Genomic DNA, 24,097 nt, shown 5'->3' on the forward strand with positions numbered 1-24,097 from the left:
ACCTAAAATATTTCACGGATATATCAGAAATATATATATATATATATATATATATATATATATGTTCTGTAGGTGTATTCTGTATTCTTCTTACTGTGTGAAATTCAAGACAAATCTAAGTAGATTGGGGTAAAATCAATTGCTCACATTTCATTTGACATAGTCCTAGGTCCAATGTTCTACTGCAATTTCAGTAATTATGGGGTTCAGTACATCTCTCTACATTTATATTTGGTTACCGACTCTAACCATAAACATAACCCTATTCCTTAAGATTCCCTCCGTGACTGACAGAAGAAAGGAGACCGACACTCTAGAGAAGACATGAACGGGAAATTGCAGCGAGCAGGTTGAATCATCCCTGCTCCCCGGCCTTGATCTTGATTGAAAATGCCAAAGGACAAGTCTCAAAGTCATCTCATGAGAAAGGCCCTAAAAAATGAGTGTCGGACCATTTGCACATCACAGGCGCCTCATCATCAGAAAATGGCTCCTGCATGTGATGTCGTCCCAATCATATGTGCTATTCTTGGCTTCATTCTAAATTCCGTGGCATAGAGGGGTTGAAATTGAACCTGACTGAGCCCTCTCTTTTCTTCCTATACTGAGGTTTACCTAGAACAACAATGTGGAAGGTAGCATTTTTTGGTATTTTTGTTAAAAATATGAACTTTATTCTCACAGGGACACAATGGTTACTACAGTCTTGTACACAGATTCACTGTCAGAGATAAGCACTATGCTTTTGAGTATGTCTGAGATTGACAAAATGAATGTCCAGTTTGGAGAAAGTTAGAAGTCAGCCAGAATTATATTCCTCACAAATTTGCAATTTCCACTACAATAAATAAAATACTTATTTCATATGAGAAACATACCTTTTCTGAAATAAATTACTTGGCAAAATGTAGACATTCATGCATGGATGTCATCAGAAGCCAGAGGCTCTCAGATGTGAATATCGCAAATAAGGCATAACTGTAATCAGCAGCAGTGGATGTTTCTGGAAATAAAAAGATCTGCTTTTGATTAGAAGATGTTCCATCATCTGGCCATATACTTGTCTATTCCATACAGGTGTTCCATCCAATATAAAAAGGCAATGTTTTCTGTTCATCAAAATGTACAGACTGCGTAGATCACATTTGAAGTGATGAAAGCTCTCCGAAACCAGTAAAAAAAAGAAAAAAGAATTGTGAAAAATGTACAAAATGCTTGATCACAAACGATGCCCCGTGGCTGTTGTGAATGCTAGTCCCCTTAAGAGTCATCCTCGGTCTTGATGACGTGGAACAGCGTGACGTTGAACAGCACCTGGTGTCCGTTGTTCCAGCCGTAGAGGGCTCGGTCGCGTGGGTTGTAGTCCAACATGGACATGTGAAAGTACTGGTTGTGGAAGGGGATGTCCGTGTACTCGTACGTGGAGGTCTTGGTGTTGTACGAGTAGTAAACCTTCGCGCCGGTCATGTGCGAGTTGGTGATGTAGAGCGTGCCGCAGATCATGAAGGCTTCGCCGGCGTTCCTCTTGGAGTACTCTGTGTTCCACGTGCGGAGCACCTCCAGCGTTTCCGGGTCCAGCTGGGCGATGACGATGTTGCCCGCATTCTGGTTGGTGGCGTACACTGCCCACATGCCCAGCTCGTCGGCCATCAGGTCAATGTCGGACGAGCCGCCCCAGGTGTAAGGGTAGACGTTGTCAAAGCCGGCGTGCTCCAGAGCCCTCTGAGCCAGCACCCGGCCCGTCTCGAAGCTGTACTTCACAACGATGTTGCTCTGCTCCTTGTTGTAGTACAGCGAGCCGTTGTACACCACGTGGTTGGTCCCGGCCCATTTGTACGGCAGGTAATAGGTCCGCGACTCCAGCCCGGATACAAAGTCCACCAAGGACTTGTACTCGCGGACAATCTTGCTCTTGGTGTAGCTGTCCATGTACCAAACCTGAAATGGAGGCCAAGAGCTATTATTGTGTGTAAGATACAAGCAGAAGTTTGGAGTTGTCATTAAACTTGCAACTGTATAGTAAAAACAGCTGCCAAAAAATTATTCCAGAGTAGCAAACAAAGATATGGGGGTCACTTTAGGGTCAAGGCTCCCAACTTCCCCAAGCAAGAGTTTTATGGGGACTGAAATTGGCACTTTGTCAGCAATGTTTCTATCTATGGCTGGCAGTGTTTTATAACGGTTCCCGTTGTAAAAATGCACACAATACAAAAGGCTGCCATTACAGTACTTTTCAAGGTGAGACTGAGATTCCTATTAGAAAGTTTTGAGTCGTCCCCTTCCTCTTTTAACAATTACTGCTCTTGTTGTGTGTTGATTTGATTGAGATTTCAGTCAGTTGGGCCATGTCACAGTACAAATAGATCTTCATGGGACGATTACCTGACCACAACAACCAATAATGTTTGCTGACATTCTGGCACATTTTCTCTATAAGGAACACTGTATGAAAGGGCACGTTTTGAGCCTTTCAGATTTAAATGAAGCTCGTACGAGAGCGGCAATTACCTTTGTACCCACAGCCATTGTGATCTGAATGCCTCCGACTCTGAACAACACTAACACTTGTGTATGTAATTCATCATCCTGTTTCCCTGACTGTGGGGCACAGAAACCTCCCAGAGATGATAACAAAAAGGGCACGATGAATAGATGTGCCCTCGCCACTCACTCGATTGTTCTTGCTGGATGCCAGCGGGTCAGTCATCCATGCACCGAATCTCGTTCCAGACGTCTTTATCGTCACAGGGCCAGTGATTTTCATTAGCTTCCCACACGCTGTTAATGACAAAGCACAATAAGATAAAAGTCACTTTTTGCCTCTTTTACAGTCACATTCTTTCATTTCATGCCTGTTGGCACAGACAAACATGCCATGCATGTTCAAAGTGTGTTTCATGTTTCAGGGTAAGAAATCCACATACCTAATTGGAAGTAACCATTCTTCCATAGTGTCCTTTGGCAAATTTGATTAAGTTGGCTTCATAAAATTACTAAAATAACTAACTGTAGCTAGTCTCCGGCATATTAGAATGCATATTAGAGACCACAAGAACAGAAAATAACATGGTATACTCATTCATTTATAACTTATTTCATACAGTGATACAAACAATGGTGTCTTTGTTGTAGTGTGCTCTACTGATATCATTAATTAATGTGTCTTACAAGACTATAGCTTGTATTACCATCACCCCAAGTATTCCACTTAATATAGCAACTCCCCCAGGATGCGACTGTAATAACAGCCAATAGGCAGTCTGAAACAAGGCATATAGTGGTGTCTTTTTTCATGTTTGCTTCGCTCATGCCTCTTTTCATTGTGTGGCATCTACGCCCATGGTGGGTGGCTGCCGTGCATCAAAAGCAATGAGCCGTTGAGGGCGAAATCTATAATTTCCACGTGGCGGAGGCACGGATGGCGTGGCTGTTACAGGTGATTAATGCTTGTGTGGTTGTGTCATACGAGATGCGTCGCTGCGCTTTCATAGTTTACAGCGGAGACACGCGGAGCCCTTTGAGGAGTCTGCCATAACGAGTTTGCCGCAGAAGCCTCGTCACCCTCAGCTGAAACTGAGCCTTTGAGTTTGAAGTAGAGGCAACAGTGCAGAATAGAGCAAGAGCCAGCTACTTAAGTCAATTTGTTTTTTTTGCAACCCAGTTATTCCAGAGTTAAATAACTTGTTCCCTTTGTGAATTGAGGTAGGAGGACACCAATTAGTTCTGGTAGGCTACCAAGAGCTTGTCTGAAAATCAAAGAATTGCAGGCGGTCTGTCTCTTAAGGATGAAGTTAAAGAGCTCTCAAAATCTTCACCAGCGCTCAATGTACCACAGAGTATCATGCTGACATAGAATACTATGCAACACATTTACTTTAAAATAAAAGCTTTAAAATCATTTTGGTGGTCACTGATTACTGACTTAGTAATACGTGGAATGGTGTTTGTGCCACGGCCACAGCACGCCAGGTGGGCCTGGTATTGCACTATGTAACTTTGGGGTACAGGGCGCGAGACCTCTCGCGAGAACTACGTAATGCTTTATGGCACCACCTCACACAACAACTAGACCCATGCGCTAGCTATAAGAAGAAGCTAGCGAAGGATTATCTATATGGACATCCTTGCAGAGGCGACGATGAAACTGAGGAAGACATTGTCGGAGGGTTGTCGGAGGATAGGAAGAGAAAAAGAGAGTAACCATACAACAGACCAAAACAGAGTCAGTCTCGGACTGGCGTTTACTCGTTGGCGAGAGCTTAAAGTTACAAAAGGATGCAAGTCAGATGCCAAGCTGCACCTCTTTCCGTTAGACTTGTCAGTAAAAACGTCCTGTGATGCGCTTGCTTTTTTAAAGATTTATTTATGGGCTTTTTAGCCTTTATTTGGATAGGACAGTGAAGTATTTTGAACAGGAAGTGAAGAAGTGGGGAGAGGATCGGAAAACGACAGCAGGCCGGAATCGAACCTGTGTCCCCACGGGCATTGTAGCCTGTAAATGGGGGGGCTTATTTGCTCGCGCCACAGTGCCCCCCATGATGTGCTAGCTTAACGTTGGGCTGTTTTAGGAAAGTTGTCGAACATTCAAACGCTTAGAAAACTGTATATGGGCTGAAAACGGAAGCAGTCCTTCAGCTTGTCAACAAATACACATGCACACTGTCCATTAGGGGGTCTCGAAGCGCAATTTGTATTTTTACGGCACGAAAGTGAGCTACACTATGCAACTTTAGGGATCTCGCTTAATGGGGCTTTAAACACACAGCTGTTACTGTTCTCAGTATCAGTTATAGTATAAGCAGAGCTTAAGCTGACTAGACTTGCTTTCCTGACCTTGACCTTGAATCCTAAAATAGCCTCTTTGAAAAGGTCAGCATTATTAAAAATGGGTTTCATGTACACCAGACATAGACCAACTCCTCCACTAGCGCTGAAGATGATATATTTCATCAAAGGCTCAGAGTCCGTATGACAGAGAAATGGCAGAGAATGCACCAGTGTCATCAAGGTCAGCCATAGTCCCTTACTCAGTTTATTCATGCAGTTTCGCAGGCGACTGTCCAGGCTGACCACACGGCTGTAGAGCTCCTCATAGTCGTAAGCGCCAATCTCCTCCTGGATGCTGATCAGCACGGCCGATAGGTTGCGGATCTCCTCTTTGAACTGCGAGATGAGCTTGGCATCTGTTTTGTACTGCTCCAGGACGGGGATAAGTGGCTGCAGCTCATCCATCTTGTCCTGCAGCTCCTATGCACATGAACACAGGCATGCATGCACGCACCCACACACACACACACACACACACACACACACACACACACACACACACACACACACACACACACACACACACACACACACACACACACACACACTCACACACACACACACACACACACACACACAGACACACAAATGCACACATGGACACACATGCACACGAACAGATACAAACACACAGACAGAAGTAAAAAATCACAGACAGGGACACTAACACACATGATAAAAAACGTATTGGCCTAGCCTTGTGACTGTGAGGGTTGGACAGCTGAAAGATATAGTCTGGAACTAAACTCTTCAGACAATCGATCGTTGAGGGAAGATTAATGACAGTACTCTCTGTCAGAGCACATTGGAGAGTTTCCTGTATCTCCCCTGTGGGTAATAATTCATCTTTATGTCACTGTACAGCTCTTTCCAAAATCACATCAATTCATCATTCATACACATAAAATCAAGTATCATTCAAAATCTCCTACGATTATATGATTATTTACATTCTAATGTATTCAATTAAAACACTGAATAGGTACTTGTACCAGCATGATGACAACATCACAAAATCATTTTCAAAACCTACTTCACCTCACACTAAACTGTTGGATATGCTACTATTTGTAAAATACAGTATATATGGATATTTACAGTTAATGTAGGCCTAATATTTCATCACTGAAAAGCCATTTTAATTATGTGGTAACCATGTGACACATTCAACACAAAAACTAGCCTACGATATTTCTTCTGCATGACAATAAATAATTAAGATTCAACTAGCCAAATTCATCCACGTGAAAACAAAAAAATAAACAAGGTTACCTTGAAATTCCTGGCCATGATGGCTTTTCTGTCATCTTCAATTTGCCTGAACTTGGTTCTCAGGCTCTTCATCTGAGTCTCCATCTTGATCACATACTGAAAGTCCCTCTGTGTGCGAAGGTTCAGCACCTCGATGGACTGGGACATATTTTGAACCTGTTGGTTCACAAACAGTTGGCCATGACCATATCATCAACATCTCCATCAAATATACAGGTAGTTTGTTGCAGTAAATGCACTTATAGCACAATATAGCCTGTAGCATATTGCACAAGTAATGAGTATACAGTAAAATATCCCCTTGAAGTGTGGCAGTGTGGTGGATCAATATGCGCTTGACACTTTTATGCTGTTTTACATATTTTATGCGCCCCACATGATTGTTAAATCGTTACATGAAAACTAATAAACAAATGAGTTAACATATTTCATTCCATGACTTCAGTTCAGTTGTGTACTGTATGTATGTGTGTGTGAGTGTGTGTGAGTGTGTGTGAGTGTGTGTGCGTGTGTGTGCGTGTGTGTGCGTGTGTGTGTGTGTGTGTGTGTGTGTGTGTGTGTGTTTGAGAAGAAAGGTTTCATCAAAAAGGTGGTGAGCTTGCTTTAGAAGACGTGTGGAAGAAAAATCTGCCCAGCTGCTGTATGGCTCTCCAAGATACTTACTATCTGGTCACCACTGGAGATCTTTTCACAAACAGGCTTTCTCATCAAAAATGATTGACAGACCACATTTCCATACTATCTTTTACCCTTTTTCTCTCATTTGATGTTCTTGAACTAGAACTAGTACTTATTTTGGGTTCACCTTATATCTTCTGCTGTTTGTACATACACTACACTCACATCTGAAGCACACAAACAGAAAACTACAGGTTGAAAGTATACTTTTTCCATTTTCACACTTTTGTGCATAGGCTCCAGTGCATAGGCTTTAATCAGCCTGGAGCTCAGGGGGAGCAGAAAGAACTAATAGTATCTCTCACTCTTACACATCTTTCTGTTGCACGTCTGGTGAAATTATGCCTTAAGAAAATATTTTCTGCAACTATGCAAAACAAATATATAAAAGCTTATTTCTCTTACATTTACTGCATGAATTCCTAAAGGTAGCATTGGTCATACAAAACACATAGCTTACTGCCAAATGCATTGAATGATATCCTACCAACAGCTATTGTATAAGTATAAGTATTGTTCCTTATCAAACACAGCTAAGCTAAGCAAGTAAACTACCATTAACTACACTGGCAAGTTACTATAGAATAGACATTTATCCTGATAAAAGGCACAGCTAATATACTGTATATTCAGAATAAATTTGAAACAATCCTGTCAAATACCTATTCAACATTCTGCCCACCAACATGTATTCAGCATTTTTTGACAACCTAATGTTTTAGAAAATGGCATAATTTACAAAAATGGTGCCTGTGCCTAAAGCATTACCACACACTGGTGTGTCAATGCCAAATTAAACACTTTCGACATCAGTCTAAACATGCTAAGCTAACATGCATCACCATCTCTAAAGCAATATTGTGAGCCGTGTGAAATGAAATGCTATAAATGCAAATTAGAGACGGGCATATTCTGATATATCTAGCTCCCACTCAGACAGAAAATTGGAAGTCCTTCTGACCTTTCCACTACAGCATTTGCTCAGCATCTTATCCCCTAGCATATCATCTCCAAATTCATTGTAAGGCCTCGAGGAGGAGAGGGACAGCCACAGGTATTTAAAATTCAATCCACTCCCGGGCATCGCAGGATTGTCCCCTTATGAAATGTGTAAATCCATGAAATCTTTCGCAACACATCTTTATGCTACCCGTTCAACATCATAAAATAAATATGTGCTTTAATGTTTCCCATTTTAACAGTTGTTAAACTGTAAAAACGTTCCAAACAACGGCCTCTGAGAGTTTAACACTGCACCCTTTAGGACCCCTCTGCTATTCCACTATCACCAGACAAACATATGGTATGTTGTACGTTGTACTGCTTCCAAACCATAGGAAATGCATATTTAAAGTAAATGCATCGTTTTCGGATATTCCGATAAGGGGGGAACATTGTTTTCATCCAGGAAGGCTCCAAAGACCGAAAAAGTACTCTGGAAACACCTCTGACATCAGATTTATTAAAGATGAAAACCTTCCTGTGTACAAACACACAGTATCTTAACGCAAACACACAGTATCTTAACGCAAACACTGCACCTCTTCCTCTCGCCCGGCAGCCTCGACATACCATCTGATAAACTAAACCAACCCGCCCGCAGCAACCACCCTACACCGTGCCGAGGAAACCAATGCACCCACCCCGCCCCCCCCAGCCCCCCCACAACCTGCCCTTTCAATCACTGCCCGCACACAATCAACCCCCACCTTAGCTTAGCACTGAAAGCAAACTCGGTCAGCCTTTCCTCCCCTCACCCACTGTGTGCCTGGCCAGGCATTAGCGATTCAGCGCGTGCACCGAGAGCGACTCCTAACGCAGATACGAACACACGCCCGTTCTTCTCATTTCCAAGCCCCTCCGGCGCCACGTCTCTTTGTCAAAGACGCTATTGTATCTATCTGTACAGGGAACGGTGAACGGCGAGGATCGTATAAATCATAAATGAAAGACACCCTGAGTACGGCTGGGTCTCTGTGGCATGCATCTGCATATAAATATTGGTGAATTCTTTTTTCTTTTCTTTTTTTCTCCTCACTCTTAGAGGAAGAGGGCTCAGGTCATTAATCATGAATACAGGTATTAATGACTCCCGCTCCAAATCAACCCCATGCTGAAGAGCAGGATAAAACCAATCACTACACTCACTGGGATGCCAGGATGTAGTGTGTCTTTCAGTAGAGGTAGGGAATGACAAAAAAGACACAGAGACACACTTGTGAGCCAGTGGGAGAGATGGAGAGGGAGGTTAAGCCTATGAGTGTGTGTGTGTTTGTGTTTGTGTGTGTGTGTGTTTATGTGTGTTACTGTGTTTCATTAGAGAAAGCAACTTGAGAGAGTCTGCTGATATTTAAAGAGAATTTGGCTGTGTGTATGTGTGTGTGTGTGTGTGTGTGTGTGTGTGTGTGTGTGTGTGTGTGTGTCTGTGTATGCTATAGAAAATATGTGGAACATCAGAGGAGCCTCAGTAATGTTAAAATGTTTTGCACGGTGTGTGTGTGTGTGTGTGTGTGTGTTCGTGTGTGTATGTATAGAGAGAGAGAGAGAGAGAGAGAGAGAGAGAGAGAGAGAGAGAGCAGTGGTGGGTTTGATAGAAAGGACTGCTGAGGGCCAGCTTGTTTGAGTGCGCTGTCTGGAAACACTGAAAACCCTCAGGCAAAAAAATGCATTAATGTCTGCTTGCATGTGTGTGTGTAAGTGTGTGTGTGTGTGTGTGTGTGTGTGTGTGTGTGTGTGGTGTGTGTGTGTGTGTGTGTGTGTGTGTGTGTGTGTGTGTGTGTGTATGTGTGTGTGTGTGTGTGTGAGTGTGTGTGTATTGACACCTTTTCCAGGAGCTGGCGTAGCTGTCTGCTCTTGGCATCTCTGGAACACAGGCTCTGTTCTGGTGCCACCACGGTGCAGATGCAGCGTCCGTCTGCGTCCTGGGCAGAACTATACACCTGCCAGCCTTCCTTTGGCCCGATAGTCTGCACACAGACAGAGACAGAACAACACATAGTGCAAGGGTCTAACAAGAGGGGCTCCACATTTGACCACATGTTCACAGGCCTTCCTATAACCCACTATGGTCAAATGAAGACAAAAACAACTGCCAACTTTGTGAGGCCACCAGAGGAAACGCCTTGAGACAAATGTCATAATCAAGGCTGAAGCTGCAATGAGAAGAGCGATATCATAGGGGCCTTTGCTTGGAGAAACAAAGGCCATGCATGCAACAGTAGATATCTGTGCCATCAGCCCAGTGTTGGCCCTTTGAGAGGCTGGCGGTGGACAGTATGTTGTCGAATGATTAATGGCTCCCATTGGTGGCGTGTCGCCGAGTCGCCACTCGTTTGGCCTTGCTGTCCGGCTCCTTCATGTACACTGGGAGGGGAGGGGAGGGGAGGGGGAGTGGGTGAGTCTGAGCTGAAAAACTTTAACCTCTTCAGAGAGAGAGAGAGAGAGAGAGAAAGAGAGCGAGAGAGAGAGAGAGAGAGAGAGAGAAAGAGAGATAGAGAGAGAGAAAGGGAGAGAGAGAGAGGGGGGAATAAAATGCCAGGGGAGCATGCGTATCATTCGGCCCCATTACTCTTCATCCATCAGTCTTCCTCCGACTCTCAGTCACTTCTGATTTGATTTCATCACTCTGATGTGTAAATTGTGCACTCCATTTTTGCGAGTTAACATGCAAAACAGTAGCGGCTGGCACTAGATTCAAGTATTGCCCTTCCAGAAAAACACACAGCATAAACAGCATGATACAAGCTCTAAATCCATCACAACAACACACAGGGGCTCTTGTGCGTATGTGCATACATATCTATTTTTTGTACATGTTCATGTTTATTCAGAGTCGCTGATGATTGTTTGTGTTTGTCTGTGTGGTTGCATTGCTGTCTCTTTCTGTGTGTGTTTGTGAGGATATGTGTGTGTCTCCTGCAGAGTCAACAGAAATGATATAACCAGGATGATAATGGCCTTTCTATCTGAGCCCAGCTTTTACAATATATTGATCTATCTGTAGAGGGAGGATTTAGTACCAACACACACAGCTACCTCTTAGGCACACACTAACACAAACCTGCCATTCAAAGAATTATGGAATGTACAAACTCTCTCTTTTTCTACCTGAGCTACAGGCTGTAAACACACAGATATTCTGAACTAAAGTTCCCTGCATGCACACAATGCAAATGGACTCATTGCAAGGTCTACTGCAATTCAGTTTAATAGAATTCACCATCATTCTTTCTAAAAGAACTAACAAGAAAATAAAAAAAGGCTCTGACTGGAATTACAATGTTTACTGTTTTTTTTTTTTTTTTCCTTATTCCTTCTGCATAAAATGCCATTGATCAGGCCATCTCAGGTAAACAAAGCCCCTAGATGAGGCAGAGGCAGCATTCCACTGGAGACAGTCACAGTGAAATGCACAGTGCCTGTGGTGTAATTGATGATCATGCGCGCTAAATGAATAAACATTTCTGCCCTAACGCTGGATGAGATGAACTTGCCTCTGCAGGGCTGACCATAACTGGATTGAGACAGACGTTAGAGGCAGCTGCTCTTTAGAGTGATGAATGATGACTACGGAGCATAGCGAGGGATAAGGCACAAATAAAACAATAAAGGTAGAGTGGTATGCATGTGAAGAAGAGAAAGATTAGGGAGGGGAACAAGAAAGAAGGAAAGAAAGAAAGAGAAGGACAGAATGTGTCCCACTCCTCAAAGAAGGTTTTTCTTACACAAAGATTTTCATTATTGCTGATACCGTGTTGTCCTGGTAGAAAATGTAAATCCTATGCTGAACAGTATCTCCACCAATATAGGAGATAATATAGGAACAAGGCAAACATGGGAACAAATATCTGCCATTACTGAAGACAGTTTGGTACGTCTATCAAAACGGAACCTCAGCATTGCTAAAGAGTTTAAGTTATCATTTTAAAGACCTTGACTAAGTCGTGATGTTGAAAGTAAGAACAGATTTCATTTCAGCTGTGGTTACAGTCAGTTTACCTTGATTCAATTTTACTCCATAAAATGTGGGTGTAGCTGAATGTGCTCTGGCTTCATCTTAATTAATTGAGGGAAGCAGAAGAGAGGGGCAGGGGGAGATGGAGAACGAGAGAGAGAGATAGAGAAGGGAAGAGAGACAAGGTAGATTGAGTTAGAGCGAATCAGAGAGGCAGGCTGTCATGGACATGGCGAGAGATACACAGAGGGAAAGAACTGAAGAGAGAGACTGAACGTAGGGCTTAAAATGATAAAAAAATAATTTGCAGGACCAATCTCTAAATACAAAAGCACTGAAAACCTGATTAGAAATACTTTGGGGGCTGAAGTGAAAATCGGAACGGTCACATTGACATTGTCAAGACCTGACATCTTGAAGTTTAGAATTCTGAAAACTGATTTAGGTCTTTATTATATTTCCTTATGGGAGATCATGGTGAATGACGTATGTAGAGAGTATATAAGAGTTTGCAGTGCTAGTTATGTGTATAGTACTGTATAGTACCGTCTAATGACTATAGTCTTGAAACCTTGCCATTCACTATTAAAAAGGACCCAAAAGGATACATTCTCAATGAAAATGTATTGGATAGAAGTTAAGAAGTCATCTGATGAAGAGTGATAAGAGAAAAGTTCACAGTCAATGGATGGATGGTACCCTTTAAATGGAGGAGAGAGGTGCTGCAGTGCTTAGATTAATGAGATAGATGTCTCCAGATGTAGAGTGACAGTTTGTGACAGGAAGCAAAGATAGGCAGGGTGTTAATTTGTGTCTGAGACAGAGGAAGACAATCACAGCCGATGAACGATGATGACCTCTTCCAAGTAAACAAAGCAGGCTATTTATTGACAGGTGTGTCATCTCTGACATCAGTTTGGATGTGTGCTGCTTCATAGCAAAGCAGATCGCGTTTGTTGATTGCTCATCAGCGAGAAAAGCATCATGTTGGATTGGTCGGTCAGAGGTCGTCTTGTCACGAATTACCACATTTATGCAAGGCTTTCAGTTAACTGCGGCAACTTGATTGTTTTCCCTGCCACATCGTTAAACCAGCTTGCCATCATCTGTTTTGTGAGCAGACACACTTGTATGTGGAGCACTCCTCCACTCCAGGTAAATGCTGACTCAGAGGAGGGAGTGAGAGAGGGGAAGAGGGAGAGGGAGGGTCTACAGCCTTCTCCTTGCCACATAATACCTGACTTCTCACAATAAACTGTTGGACAGCCAGGGAAGTCACCCATTTGTATCTATGTGTTTTATATAGGGATGCAACGATATCATTTTTTTTCAGGCCGAGTACGAGTACTTACTTGTGTGTACTTGCAGATACTGAGTACCGATAAATACACTTAATAATTTGCCTATGCCAGTGTTCTATCAATTTGTCCTACCCAACTGTTTACAGGAGGCAAAACTCATAGGGCAGCCAAAAAGGACAGAATACCTCCTGAATGCAGCCTAGAGTTTTAATGTAATGGTGCCATGGAGTGGTCTCAGCGTGTGGTACCTGAGAATTGTAAAGAGCATGAGCATATGAGTACAGTATTGGCCCAATACCCAATACTGCCTTTTTTTAAGGTTGTATAGCCTTTTTTCACTCTGGCAGGGGGACTGCCAATGGAAACTAGCCTTTTGGCTATAATTGGGTGCATTTACATTTTAATGTTCATGAATGTACACTGTCCCTCTTGATCAAATAAAGAAATTAGTTGATTGATTGATTGATTGGTATCGGTGCATGCCTAGTTTTGTATACAGTATGTGTTCAAAGTATGAGCTTAACTTTTTTGACATTGTTGATTTTGTTTTCTTGTTTGATTGTTCCTTGTTTCCCCCTTTTATACACGTCCCTTTAAATGTTTTGGAACCAAGAAAAGGGTGGTCATGGTCATGCTCGTAAATCCACTTTGAGTTGAGTTGAGGGACAGATAGACAGATAGACAGGAGGCAAGAGTGAGGAGGGAATGAAGAAATACACACAGAGTGAGGCAGCTCAGCAAGAAATGGTCGACTGACAGAGGCCATAAGAGGGGATTGAGTAGGAGAGAGCATGAAATATGAGAAACTGAGATCCTCACAGAAACAGGGGGAGAGGCTCAGAGACAGAAAGGGAATGTTGGGGTGAACTAGAGAGATCCGACACCTTGGTGTGTGTGTGTGTGTGCGTGTGCGTGTGTGTGCGTGTGTGTACGTGTGTGTGTGTGTATGTGTGTGTGTGTGTGTGTGTGCCTGTGTGTGTAGGTTTGTGGTGTGAGCAACATCTCTCTGCAATTAAAATGCATTTATCTAACCCTGTTGTGAGGTTTGTCATTGCTTGATAATACATGTCTGTAATAGGCTCTTGTAATATACCACCTGACTGTTCTCTGTGCAGATATGTCTACTAAATCATAATCCTGTCAGGAAAACTGCCCTAATAGAGCATCTCATCAAGGATCACTTTTGGGCTACAAAAAATATGGGTGATGAACATTATCTCATGAAATACTTTGGTGATGTCACTAATTTCTGTAATTCAGATATGTAGCTGAAAGAGCTGTCAGCTGTTGTTTGATGAGGCATCACGATCCACTAATACTTTTCAGTGACATCGCTTTTTTTTCAGCCAACTGAAAAAAAAAAGTGCACTGATGTTTGCGGGGGCATCTGACGCACGCGCATGCATGCGTGTAAGTGTTATTTCAACTCAACATGTAATTATGCTCTTCTCATATACTCTGCTGTCGTCCTCGGGTATGTTAAAGAAGATAGCCTTCACAAAGCAATGGTATTGAAATAATCTTTTATTCTTATAAATCAGTTTAACTATTATAACAACCAAAGCCATAGGGAACCGCAACCAAATCCACTTAATGCCATTATCCTAGTTAACCATTCCAAAAGGGCACACACGCATATCTGACTCAATACCGCCCTAAACTATATTGCTGTCCAAAATGGCTATGAGAGTTTTACAGCAAGCGACAATCCTAAGAGGTTCGGTACCATACATTCGCAGACTTTGTCATTACCGTGAAACGTATTTCAGCACCATAACCGAGGACAGCTCCACCGCGCATATATTTCCACCTCTCTGTTCACACAACATATAACTGCTCCAAGGACACATTGCATTATGTGTGCCACTTGTTAGCAAGCAACATTGTAAACTACAGATACTGGCACAGCGTTCAATGATTTAGTGTTTATCGTGGGGTTTAGGCTACTCGTCTTAAGTACTTTTGTCTGCGGAGAATTACTAGGGTACACAACCCGTTTTTAAAACTCTACAACAGAAGTGATCCTGCTCATAATTGTACCAAATCACAGCGTGTTTCACAGGGTCACTCAAAATTCCTTAATGCCCAGGTGACAGTCACAATTTCTTATTATCCAAAGGAGGAAACATTATTAGTTTGTATCACACAAATGGATACATGGCTACGGTGCCCTGCTGTTTCTGAACAAAACGTATGGAGTTATGACAGCAAAGCTAATCTAATGCCCAACGTACAAAACGCCACACTCGCAAATTTGAAATATGTTTATTTTCGAGACTGTACTGTTATTGTTGCATGTTACAGTAACGTAATTGAACACATAGACATGCGTTCATCTCTAAAAGTCAGGCTTTCGTCAAAACATGAAGCGAGTGTATCAACTTAGTTTTGGACCATACACAATTTCGCATGAAGACATCGGGCGTCTACTCACCATAGAAGGATATAATCCGAAGATAATCAGGAAAAGAACAGGGTTTAGAACTGTAAATAAAGCCTGCATTCTGTCAACAGGCAGTCGCACCTTTTCTTCTCTTATTTTCTTTCTTCGCGTAGACTCAGCCGGTGCCTCACTGCAGGACAAAAAGCGTTGTTACTTGAAAATGTCTTCCGAAAAATGCGCCCCGTTGGATAAGGGCGGATAGATCCACATTCATCACCCCGCTCCAAGGGCTTCTGCGTGAAGCCAATACAGAGCACAGCGTCCGCTACCTCAAAGGCGAACAGAAAAAAAGTTTCAGACCAGCGTTATCAGAGGATGTGCATCTGTGCTGTGCAGAAACTTGCACGTCGGAAATGACATCATTATGTTGGTAGTTGACTTTGGTCTTTGAAAGCAAGTGTGGTCGTTTTGACCAATACCAGTCGCTACCCACAAATTACTTACAAGCATTACATATGTAGATAGCGTAAAGTTCTAATAAACATCTGTGCATTTCCATGGTAGGTCTAATGTAATTATTTATTCCTTCATTATCCGTTACTGAAAAAAAGGATTTATACATATTTGTCTTACTGTAAACGTCATTGACCTGGGGGCTATTCCAAGTACGTAATTTACTGACAAACCTTGGTAAATTAACTCAGAGTAAGTGGTAAATCTCCTAATAGAAGAGCTCTATGGCTTCATTCTCCTAGCAAAACAACGCCATACAACTCTTCTTTTAGGATGTTTATCACTTATTCTGAGTTAATTTACTCAGGTTTGTCACTGAACCAGGTAGGCTACTTGGAATACTTGGAATAGGGCATGGCATGATACAAAAACATTGTGTTTGTAGAAAATAAGAGTGTGAGGTAGAATTCTGCAGTCCGTAATGTGGTTATTGTAGGGTCTTTCTGGCTCTGGCGGAGGTAGTGTTGATAGCAAACAACAAAGCTGTCGGTTTTTGTTTTATTTTGAAGTCGGAGGCCGGAAGCTTGTTTACTGTACCAGCGGGAGAGATATCTTCGCTCGCTTTCCATTTCGCGATGTTTATCAATCCATTCGTCAGAGCAGCGGTGGGTACACAAGAATGAGTGGCACTCTGGCATACTCCTTGTTGATAGGAGGAACCGTCGCTTCCAACACTGTGCTGAACGGGTGACACGCCGAGTTTGGAGAAATGTTTGCATTCGAGTAGGGAAACACCTATCATTGTTGCTTCGCATAACACCTGCCTCAAGCCATGTCCTTGTACGAATTTATAACTCATTCAGACAAAGTGTTTTCTGTTTTCCGGTGCGAGCTCTCATAGAGTTATCATAGTTGAAAGGATTAAGATGCAGGTAAGGTAGGCCATAAGGCCAGTCCACCAGTGTCAATGACCTCAGAAAGGCCTTTACTTTATGGTCACCACTCTTCCATTCCACTCAGACCTTCCAACAAAGTTGGAACAGTTTGGCCTGTATGACCAAATGAGCTGTGTAACTGCAAAATGTCAGGCTTTTTGATAATAGCTTGGTGTAGGGCTTACGACAACAGACAAAAGTTACTGACATAACAGCAGCCGGAGTTGTCTAATCAGAGGAAATAATTCGGATGTCGTTAATCATTTGTTTAAAAATGGCAAATCCAGGAGATCTTCAATTTCGTCTTCAATTCTTCAGTTATTTGCATAGACAGTTGTTTTTGTTAAGTCCCTGACTAGGGAGGCTTTGTGTAATTGGCCCTTTCAGGTTTCCCCTGCATAATTCAGCAGTCTCAGAGGAGACATGTCAGACTATTTACTTTTGCTAATGACTAATGCACCTCCAATATTGACTGGGTATTTGTATTTTCTCTGTTTCTCTCTCTCTCTCTCGCTCTCTCTCTCTCTCTCTATCTGTCTCCCTCTCTAAACATAACCATAAATAGATGTTTATTACCTATAAATAGTTGTTTATTACCTTATCCCCATGAAAAATCTTTTCTGTTCGGGGGATATCTGGGGTGTTTTTTTGTTTGTAGCCTTGTCTTGACCTTCATGAGCAGGCAGGGGACTAAGGATGAGCTATTATGCTTCTGGCCCTAAAAGCACTATAAGTACCTGAACTGCCTCCCTCCTACACAACAGCAAGGTTACATTAATCGTATTTGCCCTCTATGAGTGACCTGTGTCTAACCCTCGCCCTGTCTTCCTACCCTCTCTCTGCCCTCCTTATCCCTCTTTTCCATTCCTCCCCTCTGTGTGTTGCTCTTCTTACCGTCTGTCTCTCTTTATTTGCTATAGACTTCTCTTCCTCGCCCTCCTTGTCCTCCCGCTTTTTGCCATTTTCCTTTTCTCTGTCCCCTCTTCGACTTGCTCTCTCTCTACTTTCATGTCTCTTCAGAGTGTAGTTGCCGAGCAACATCTCTTCATGACTCCCATTTGCCATGCTCTGAGGTTTTGCTGGCACCGTTCTTCCTCTATTTTGTATGGTGTTTTGGGTGTCTGAAAAGAAGACTTTGTTCTGCCAGACTTCGCCTTGAAGGTACAGTCTCTACCACAGGCTAATTGAAGAGAGCTTCCCAGCTCTTTCAGGACCTGAGGGTTTCTGGGAAACAGCATAAAATAAAACAGAACCTCCATGTCTATTGTGTTTTTTCTCACACCTCTCACATACTTGCTCAGTCACCTTTGAGGGACTTTGGGGAGACAAAAATCTTTGGCAATTTTCATTATACGTGGAGGACACACACACACACACACACACACACACACACACACACTCTCACACACACACACACACACACACACACACACACACACACACACACACACACACACACACACACTCACACTCACACTCACGCACACACTCACACACATGCCTGTTAGGTGATTTCCCAATGTGTAAGTAGTGTTTGTCCATTGTTAGAGACCACACACTCATATTACATTACATTACACTTACTGTATATATGTAATGGGTACTGGCTGGAATATTTACAGCATCTTTCATAGGGCAACAAGCACTGTGAACTGCACTGTGATCAGCAACAGTGCAGTGGGAATAGGCGGGACATACCTATCTTTGCCAATTTCATTTACTCAAAGCAGGGTGCAATCAAGCATGAATGGGTTGAGTAATTAGTGGATGTGGCAATTAAGTCATTCTTTATCAGCCTATCACTGTGATACCTTATTAAAGTTCACAGACCTCAGTAATTGTTCTACAATACAGCAAACAAAACATTTCTGGTCGCAAACGGAGTGATTTACACCACAGGAGATGGTGGTTCCCATGTGGGAGGTCTGCCCGATATGAAATCACGTAGAAGTTTCATAGAAAAGGTGTTCCTTTGAAGGAACTCATTTAAACATGGAACTCCCTGTGCGTGGACACACCCCAGCACTGTGTTGACCCATCTACGTTTGCGCTTAGTATCTTGCTCATGTTATGAAATTAGTAAAATCATTTTGCAAAGTTATCAAATAAGCCTTTGGTAATGTGGACTTTGCGTGTTGCCAGCTGTGTTGCCCATCAATGAAATTAGGGCCCGTGATCTTGTATCCATATGATCTATTTGTGATTCCATGCATAGTTACACCTGGGCCCTTGGGCTAGTGCATGTGTACTTACACACTGTTTAAAGCAGGCAGACACCAGATGGGCTCAGTTTCAGCCAATGATCTTAACATACCTCTCAGCCGTGCTGCCATAGTGTTTGCTGGCAACGCACACTTCAATTTAATTTTATTGAATTTAATAAATGGCATTCTCTGTTTATGTCAGCCCTCTATAATACTGTCATTATCCTCTCTTTCTATTTCATTTCATGGTGCTCTTCTCAACAAAAAAAAACATTCACTATATACTGTATAACCCCATCTGTAACTGTTGTTAAATGCTATAGCCTCACCGTTTGACCTTGACAGATATCAATTCTACACGTTCTGCTGACATTCTGTGTAGGACAGTTACTAGGTATTAGACCCTGGTTGTTATGGATCAGTGTCATCTTGCATACCTGATTTATTGGGAAAACGTCCTTTATGAAGAGAACCAACAAAGATCAAAAGACATCAAACTCAGGTGTGTGAATGACGTTTTTCTACATGCAAAAAAAAATCACATTATGCTACGAGGAAAGATGTTAATGATGCAGCAATACGAGGGATCCTACTTCCAAGAAATATCTTGACAACATATGTGCATTCAGAGGTGGGAGGCGGCGGAAATTAATGGTCCATTGCCCATTGAGGTGGTGTGTGTGTGTGTGGGGGGGGGTGGTTTGAATATAGAGAGGCTATAGATGAAGCCTGTGGAGCCCTGCTGGTGTCAGGCAGACAAGCTCTCAGGAGCTGATAGAGTGTGGTCAATTTCTCTGCGAACATGTGTGTCAATTATTCCACTTCATTATACCCACTTGGCCATTTTAATTAAAGTCACGACAATGTGTGTAAATGAAGAGCGCATCATTCAGTTCAGTCTTTCAAACACAGCATACTGATTTAAGGCAAATATAGTCATCCTCTACAATTGGCGTATGTGCTCCAGAGACACCGTTTGTTTGTTTGTTTGTTTGTTTGTTTGTTTATTGAAACCGGCTGTTAGTCTCATGGATCTTCACTCAGTTGGAAGCAATTAGAATAATTTCCAGTCTGATAGGCCATTGAGCACCAGCAACAATTCTGTGCTGGATACAATGGAGTTTCCATTTCCTGCAAAGATGAACCCGTTCAGAAGGCTGAGCCAGAGAACTCCCACCAAATCCCCAGACCCAGAGGGGCTCTTCTACCAAGACTTATTTTGCTTTTTCCTTTCACTAACACTGTGAGTATACCCTCACCTCCACTGTTTGTGTGGTGTGCCAAGTCAAAAGAGACTACCATAGTGAGGGGAAATCAGTATATGTATTAGGAATGACATTGATTCGGATTTGATTGAATCTCCATGCAGTCTGGTCTCCACTAGCAAACCTGGCAGCGGACCAGACCTTGATCGACCATGAGCCTTGAGGAAAGGGTTCTCTAAGGCCATTTTGCTCCACCACCGTATGTTCTGAAGCCTCGGCCCAAATATCAAAATTAGATATTGACTACCTTTGGATGTTATATTGAATGTGACAAAGGGATTTAATTGATCACTAGACATGTCAAATCACCAAGCAATATGGCTTTATTACCACATGATGACTCATCATCCACCCTGAGCACCATATAAATAAGCACACCAACAGACACAGGCGCTCTCCCGCAAACACACGCATCCAGAAAGACAGTCACATCTGAATAGGCTTCTGAGCATGCAAACTCAATCATATAATCACCCTTCACTCTGCCACACACACACTGAACAAATTCATATAAGGACAGAGATGACTTTCGTGGAAGTGTGGGCTCCCAGGGGCAGTCTCCAGCAGATGATGAGAAAGGCATGCGAGCGGGAAGTTGATATTGTTCATTTAGTCTGGCTGGCAGTGAGCGTGCACGGTTGCAGGGCGGTGCGGCAACGTGGTGCCAGACATCTCAATTTATAGCACCAGATGGGGACTGCCAGAGCGCGTGGAGAGTGATTCTTTTTACTGCAGTGTGTTGTAGAGATAGAGAGAGGGAGAGAGAGAGAGAGTGAATGAGGATTTGTGCTTATGATATATTGAGAATGTTGGTATGCTTGTGAAAGAAACGGAATTTGTTTGTCTCTGTATACATATGATGTACAAGAGCCTGTGGTGTGCCTGCGTACCACTTGCTAACAGGTATGTGTGTGTAAAGGAGAGAGAGATTCATTGCTATGTAATGTGAGTGCTTAGCAGTTACGGCATTTCAAGTTATCTCAGAGGGCTTTTAACTTGACAGATGTGATGAAAAGCGAGTGGGATATGTGATGCCTCTTGTGTGTGTTAGTGGCTTTGGTTGCGTGCAGAGAATTTATTTCCTTCCTCGCAGACTACTGCTAATTCTTTTTTTTTAAGCCAAAGTCTGCTCCTCTTCTTCAAGGGGCCACACCTTAAATGGTGGCACAATTTTAACTTGGAGCACGCTGGGCACTCTCATTCTAAGCGGATGTCGTAATTTTCATTCTAGCCAAGGGACGCCTGGTTTGTCTTGACGCTAAAAAAAAAAAAAAAAAATGTCGCACAGGGACAGCTCTCTCAGAATGGTGTTTAGTAAACTGCTTTCCGTTTATCCCGAAGAAACAAATCTCTGTGCTGTCAAGACACCACACATCATTTCGGGAAAAAAAATGATGACAGGAAGAAAATACAAATAACAAAATGCACTCATCTGATAAGTTGTCAGGTGCAACACAACTGACTAAAACACAATGGTACCGTGTTAATGTAAGCATTCAACAGCGAATAATTTCTGATTTGTGTAGCTTTTCACAGTATTCCATTCTCCAAAGAATATTTCCTAAACCTGTTACCCAGTACCCACCGGTTTCCATCCCTATAGCACTAAACTCTCAGCGATGATCGCAGTTTATTTCAGTTACATAGCGTCTTGCCAAAAAAACATTGCTGATTGATTTTCATTAATTCCATTTTGTTCGTCTAAGCTACATGTGAAATGCATCTCAGCTCCAGCCCTGATGTGTTCTCATAAAGTTAGTCAAGAACAGGGATGGTGGTAGGATTAGGGCGATTCTAGGTGCTCTGCTGTGGACAATTACACGGAGGTGTTTTGGGAATGAGTTTCATCCAATTTAATGATGTCCACCAACTGATCCGAGTAGTTATGTGCTGATGAGTCATATTAAGGTATAGCTTACATTTACATTTACATTTAGTTGTCCAGTGAGCATTCACACACGACAACCATACAGAAAAAGCTCAGAATAATACATAATTGCTTGAATTTGTTATTTGCAGGAAAATCACGTAAATACATGACCTACAACCCCGTTGACACCTGTTTCATCGTATCCAACGACACCAGAGCGCAAATGAAAGGCCATATTTTGACTTGCCCTTACCCTGTTACGTCTGTTTTGTACGCAATTTGGATAAGGGAGGCAACATTTTTATAGTGTTCCCTTTTTATGTGTTTGAAATCGTGTGCATTCCTTGCCTCGCATCTTCCAATGCACGCTTTCCGTAGTTTTCTTCGGTTTGCTCATTGTGAATTCCTCTAGTATTATATTTAAAGTGGCCGTGCAGTTCTCACCCAAGTTATTTGCGCAATTTGGGGGGGGGGGCATAAATTGCATCTGACTTTGAAAATCAGACTACCAGATGCAGAAATAGACATGGCTATAGACAGAAGAATGACGGGCAGCTTCAGCACCCTGGACAGAGACAACCTAACTGCAGGTCTCTGGCAGGAGAGGCATCACCGTAGTCGTCATGAAGACATGCCTCTCTCCTCTCTCTTTAGACATCTGCAATAGCAGCCCCTAATCTGTATTCCTACAGAGTACAGACGAAGGAGATAATGGCACATGTGGTCTGCGAACCCACCCAGCCACTGGACATCTGTAACCTCACAGTATTTCTTTATCAGCTGTATATCAGTCAATCACAACTTCAGACCATCTGAAACATAACAACTGTGCCTTTTGTAGTCTTTTATCTACATGGTATTTGCTTCAAACACGCCAGAGAAAAAAATGCACCCTCAGAGAAAATAAACAAGCAAACAAACAAACAAATGTGGGCCAGTAGGATAATGAGTTTATGAAGGATGAGGACTTCTGAAGTCCCCCCCCACCCCACCCCCCACCCCACCCCCAAACTAAAATCACCACCTTTGCAGGAACAATTTGTTCGGAAGAGCAGTAAGCATCTTTAATCGCTAATTGAGGTGATGGTAAATGCTTAGCCATCCAGAAAATCTGGGTTTCCACAGACTTCATAATTGATCAAATCAATGTCACAAATCTATTTCTGTGGAGTGTGTGAAGCCACTGAGCAACCTGTCTTAATTCACCCCCACCCTTCGACACAAAACTAATGCCACATGGCTGTACTGTAATCATAGCTGTGTGGTTGACTGAATGTCATACCATTAACGTTACATTTACCATACTTTTCACAAACCAGAACCTGACTTCTGGGGAAAAGGAGCAGATTTTAACTATCCTGGAGAGTCTTTGTGGACAGAGAGTTGAGTTTGAAGGCGTTTGTCCCCAGAACAGATGTCTGTGCTTGCACAGTGTGTATGCTCCCATAACAACAACACCAATCGAGTGCCCTGAAGCTCTGAAGCTGAATGGACACTGGTTTGGGCAGCAGCACCAGCAGCTTCTGAAAGGGGACTGAGGTTACCATGTCAGTCTGTGTTCCGTGGTTCAGTGGTTCAGGAGGTAGAGAAGTCGTTTAGTAATCAGAAAGTTGCTAGTTCGATTCCCTGTCGAAGCATCCTTGAGCAAAACACTGAACCCCTAATTGCTCCTGATGTGCAGTGTGCCATCAGTGTAAATGTAAAATGTGTATACATCCTTGTAAGTCGCTTTGGATTGTAAAATGTAAACAACAGATGCCACTTCTGTAACTACTACATGATTACTGCCATATTTATATGTCAACAGTGTCTAGACCCCAACATTAATAGTTAGGAGTGCCCTTATTGCCGGGCATGACTAAACCTCTTTTAAACAACAGAAGCCACTTCAGTAACTACTCCATGATTACTACCATATTTATATGCCGACAGTGTCTAGACCCCAACAGTAATAG

The 24,097-nt window shown here is 42.6% G+C and overlaps 1 protein-coding gene across 1 annotated transcript; it reads right to left on the reverse strand.

The window, feature by feature from the left end:
- Positions 1–649: 649 nt before the first annotated feature.
- olfm3a (olfactomedin 3a) lies at positions 650–15,820 on the reverse strand. Its single transcript, XM_012815116.3, has 6 exons — positions 15,467–15,820; positions 9,600–9,743; positions 6,100–6,255; positions 5,028–5,247; positions 2,672–2,778; positions 650–1,938 (listed from the first exon to the last, which is right to left on the reverse strand). Exons 1-6 carry the CDS (start codon positions 15,533–15,535, stop codon positions 1,261–1,263), a joined length of 1,374 nt encoding a protein of 457 aa, XP_012670570.2. The 5' UTR covers positions 15,536–15,820; the 3' UTR covers positions 650–1,260.
- Between the last annotated feature and the right edge of the window lie 8,277 nt (positions 15,821–24,097).

This window comes from Clupea harengus, chromosome 17, assembly GCF_900700415.2.
Source record: "Clupea harengus chromosome 17, Ch_v2.0.2, whole genome shotgun sequence".
Classification (NCBI taxonomy): domain Eukaryota; kingdom Metazoa; phylum Chordata; class Actinopteri; order Clupeiformes; family Clupeidae; genus Clupea; species Clupea harengus.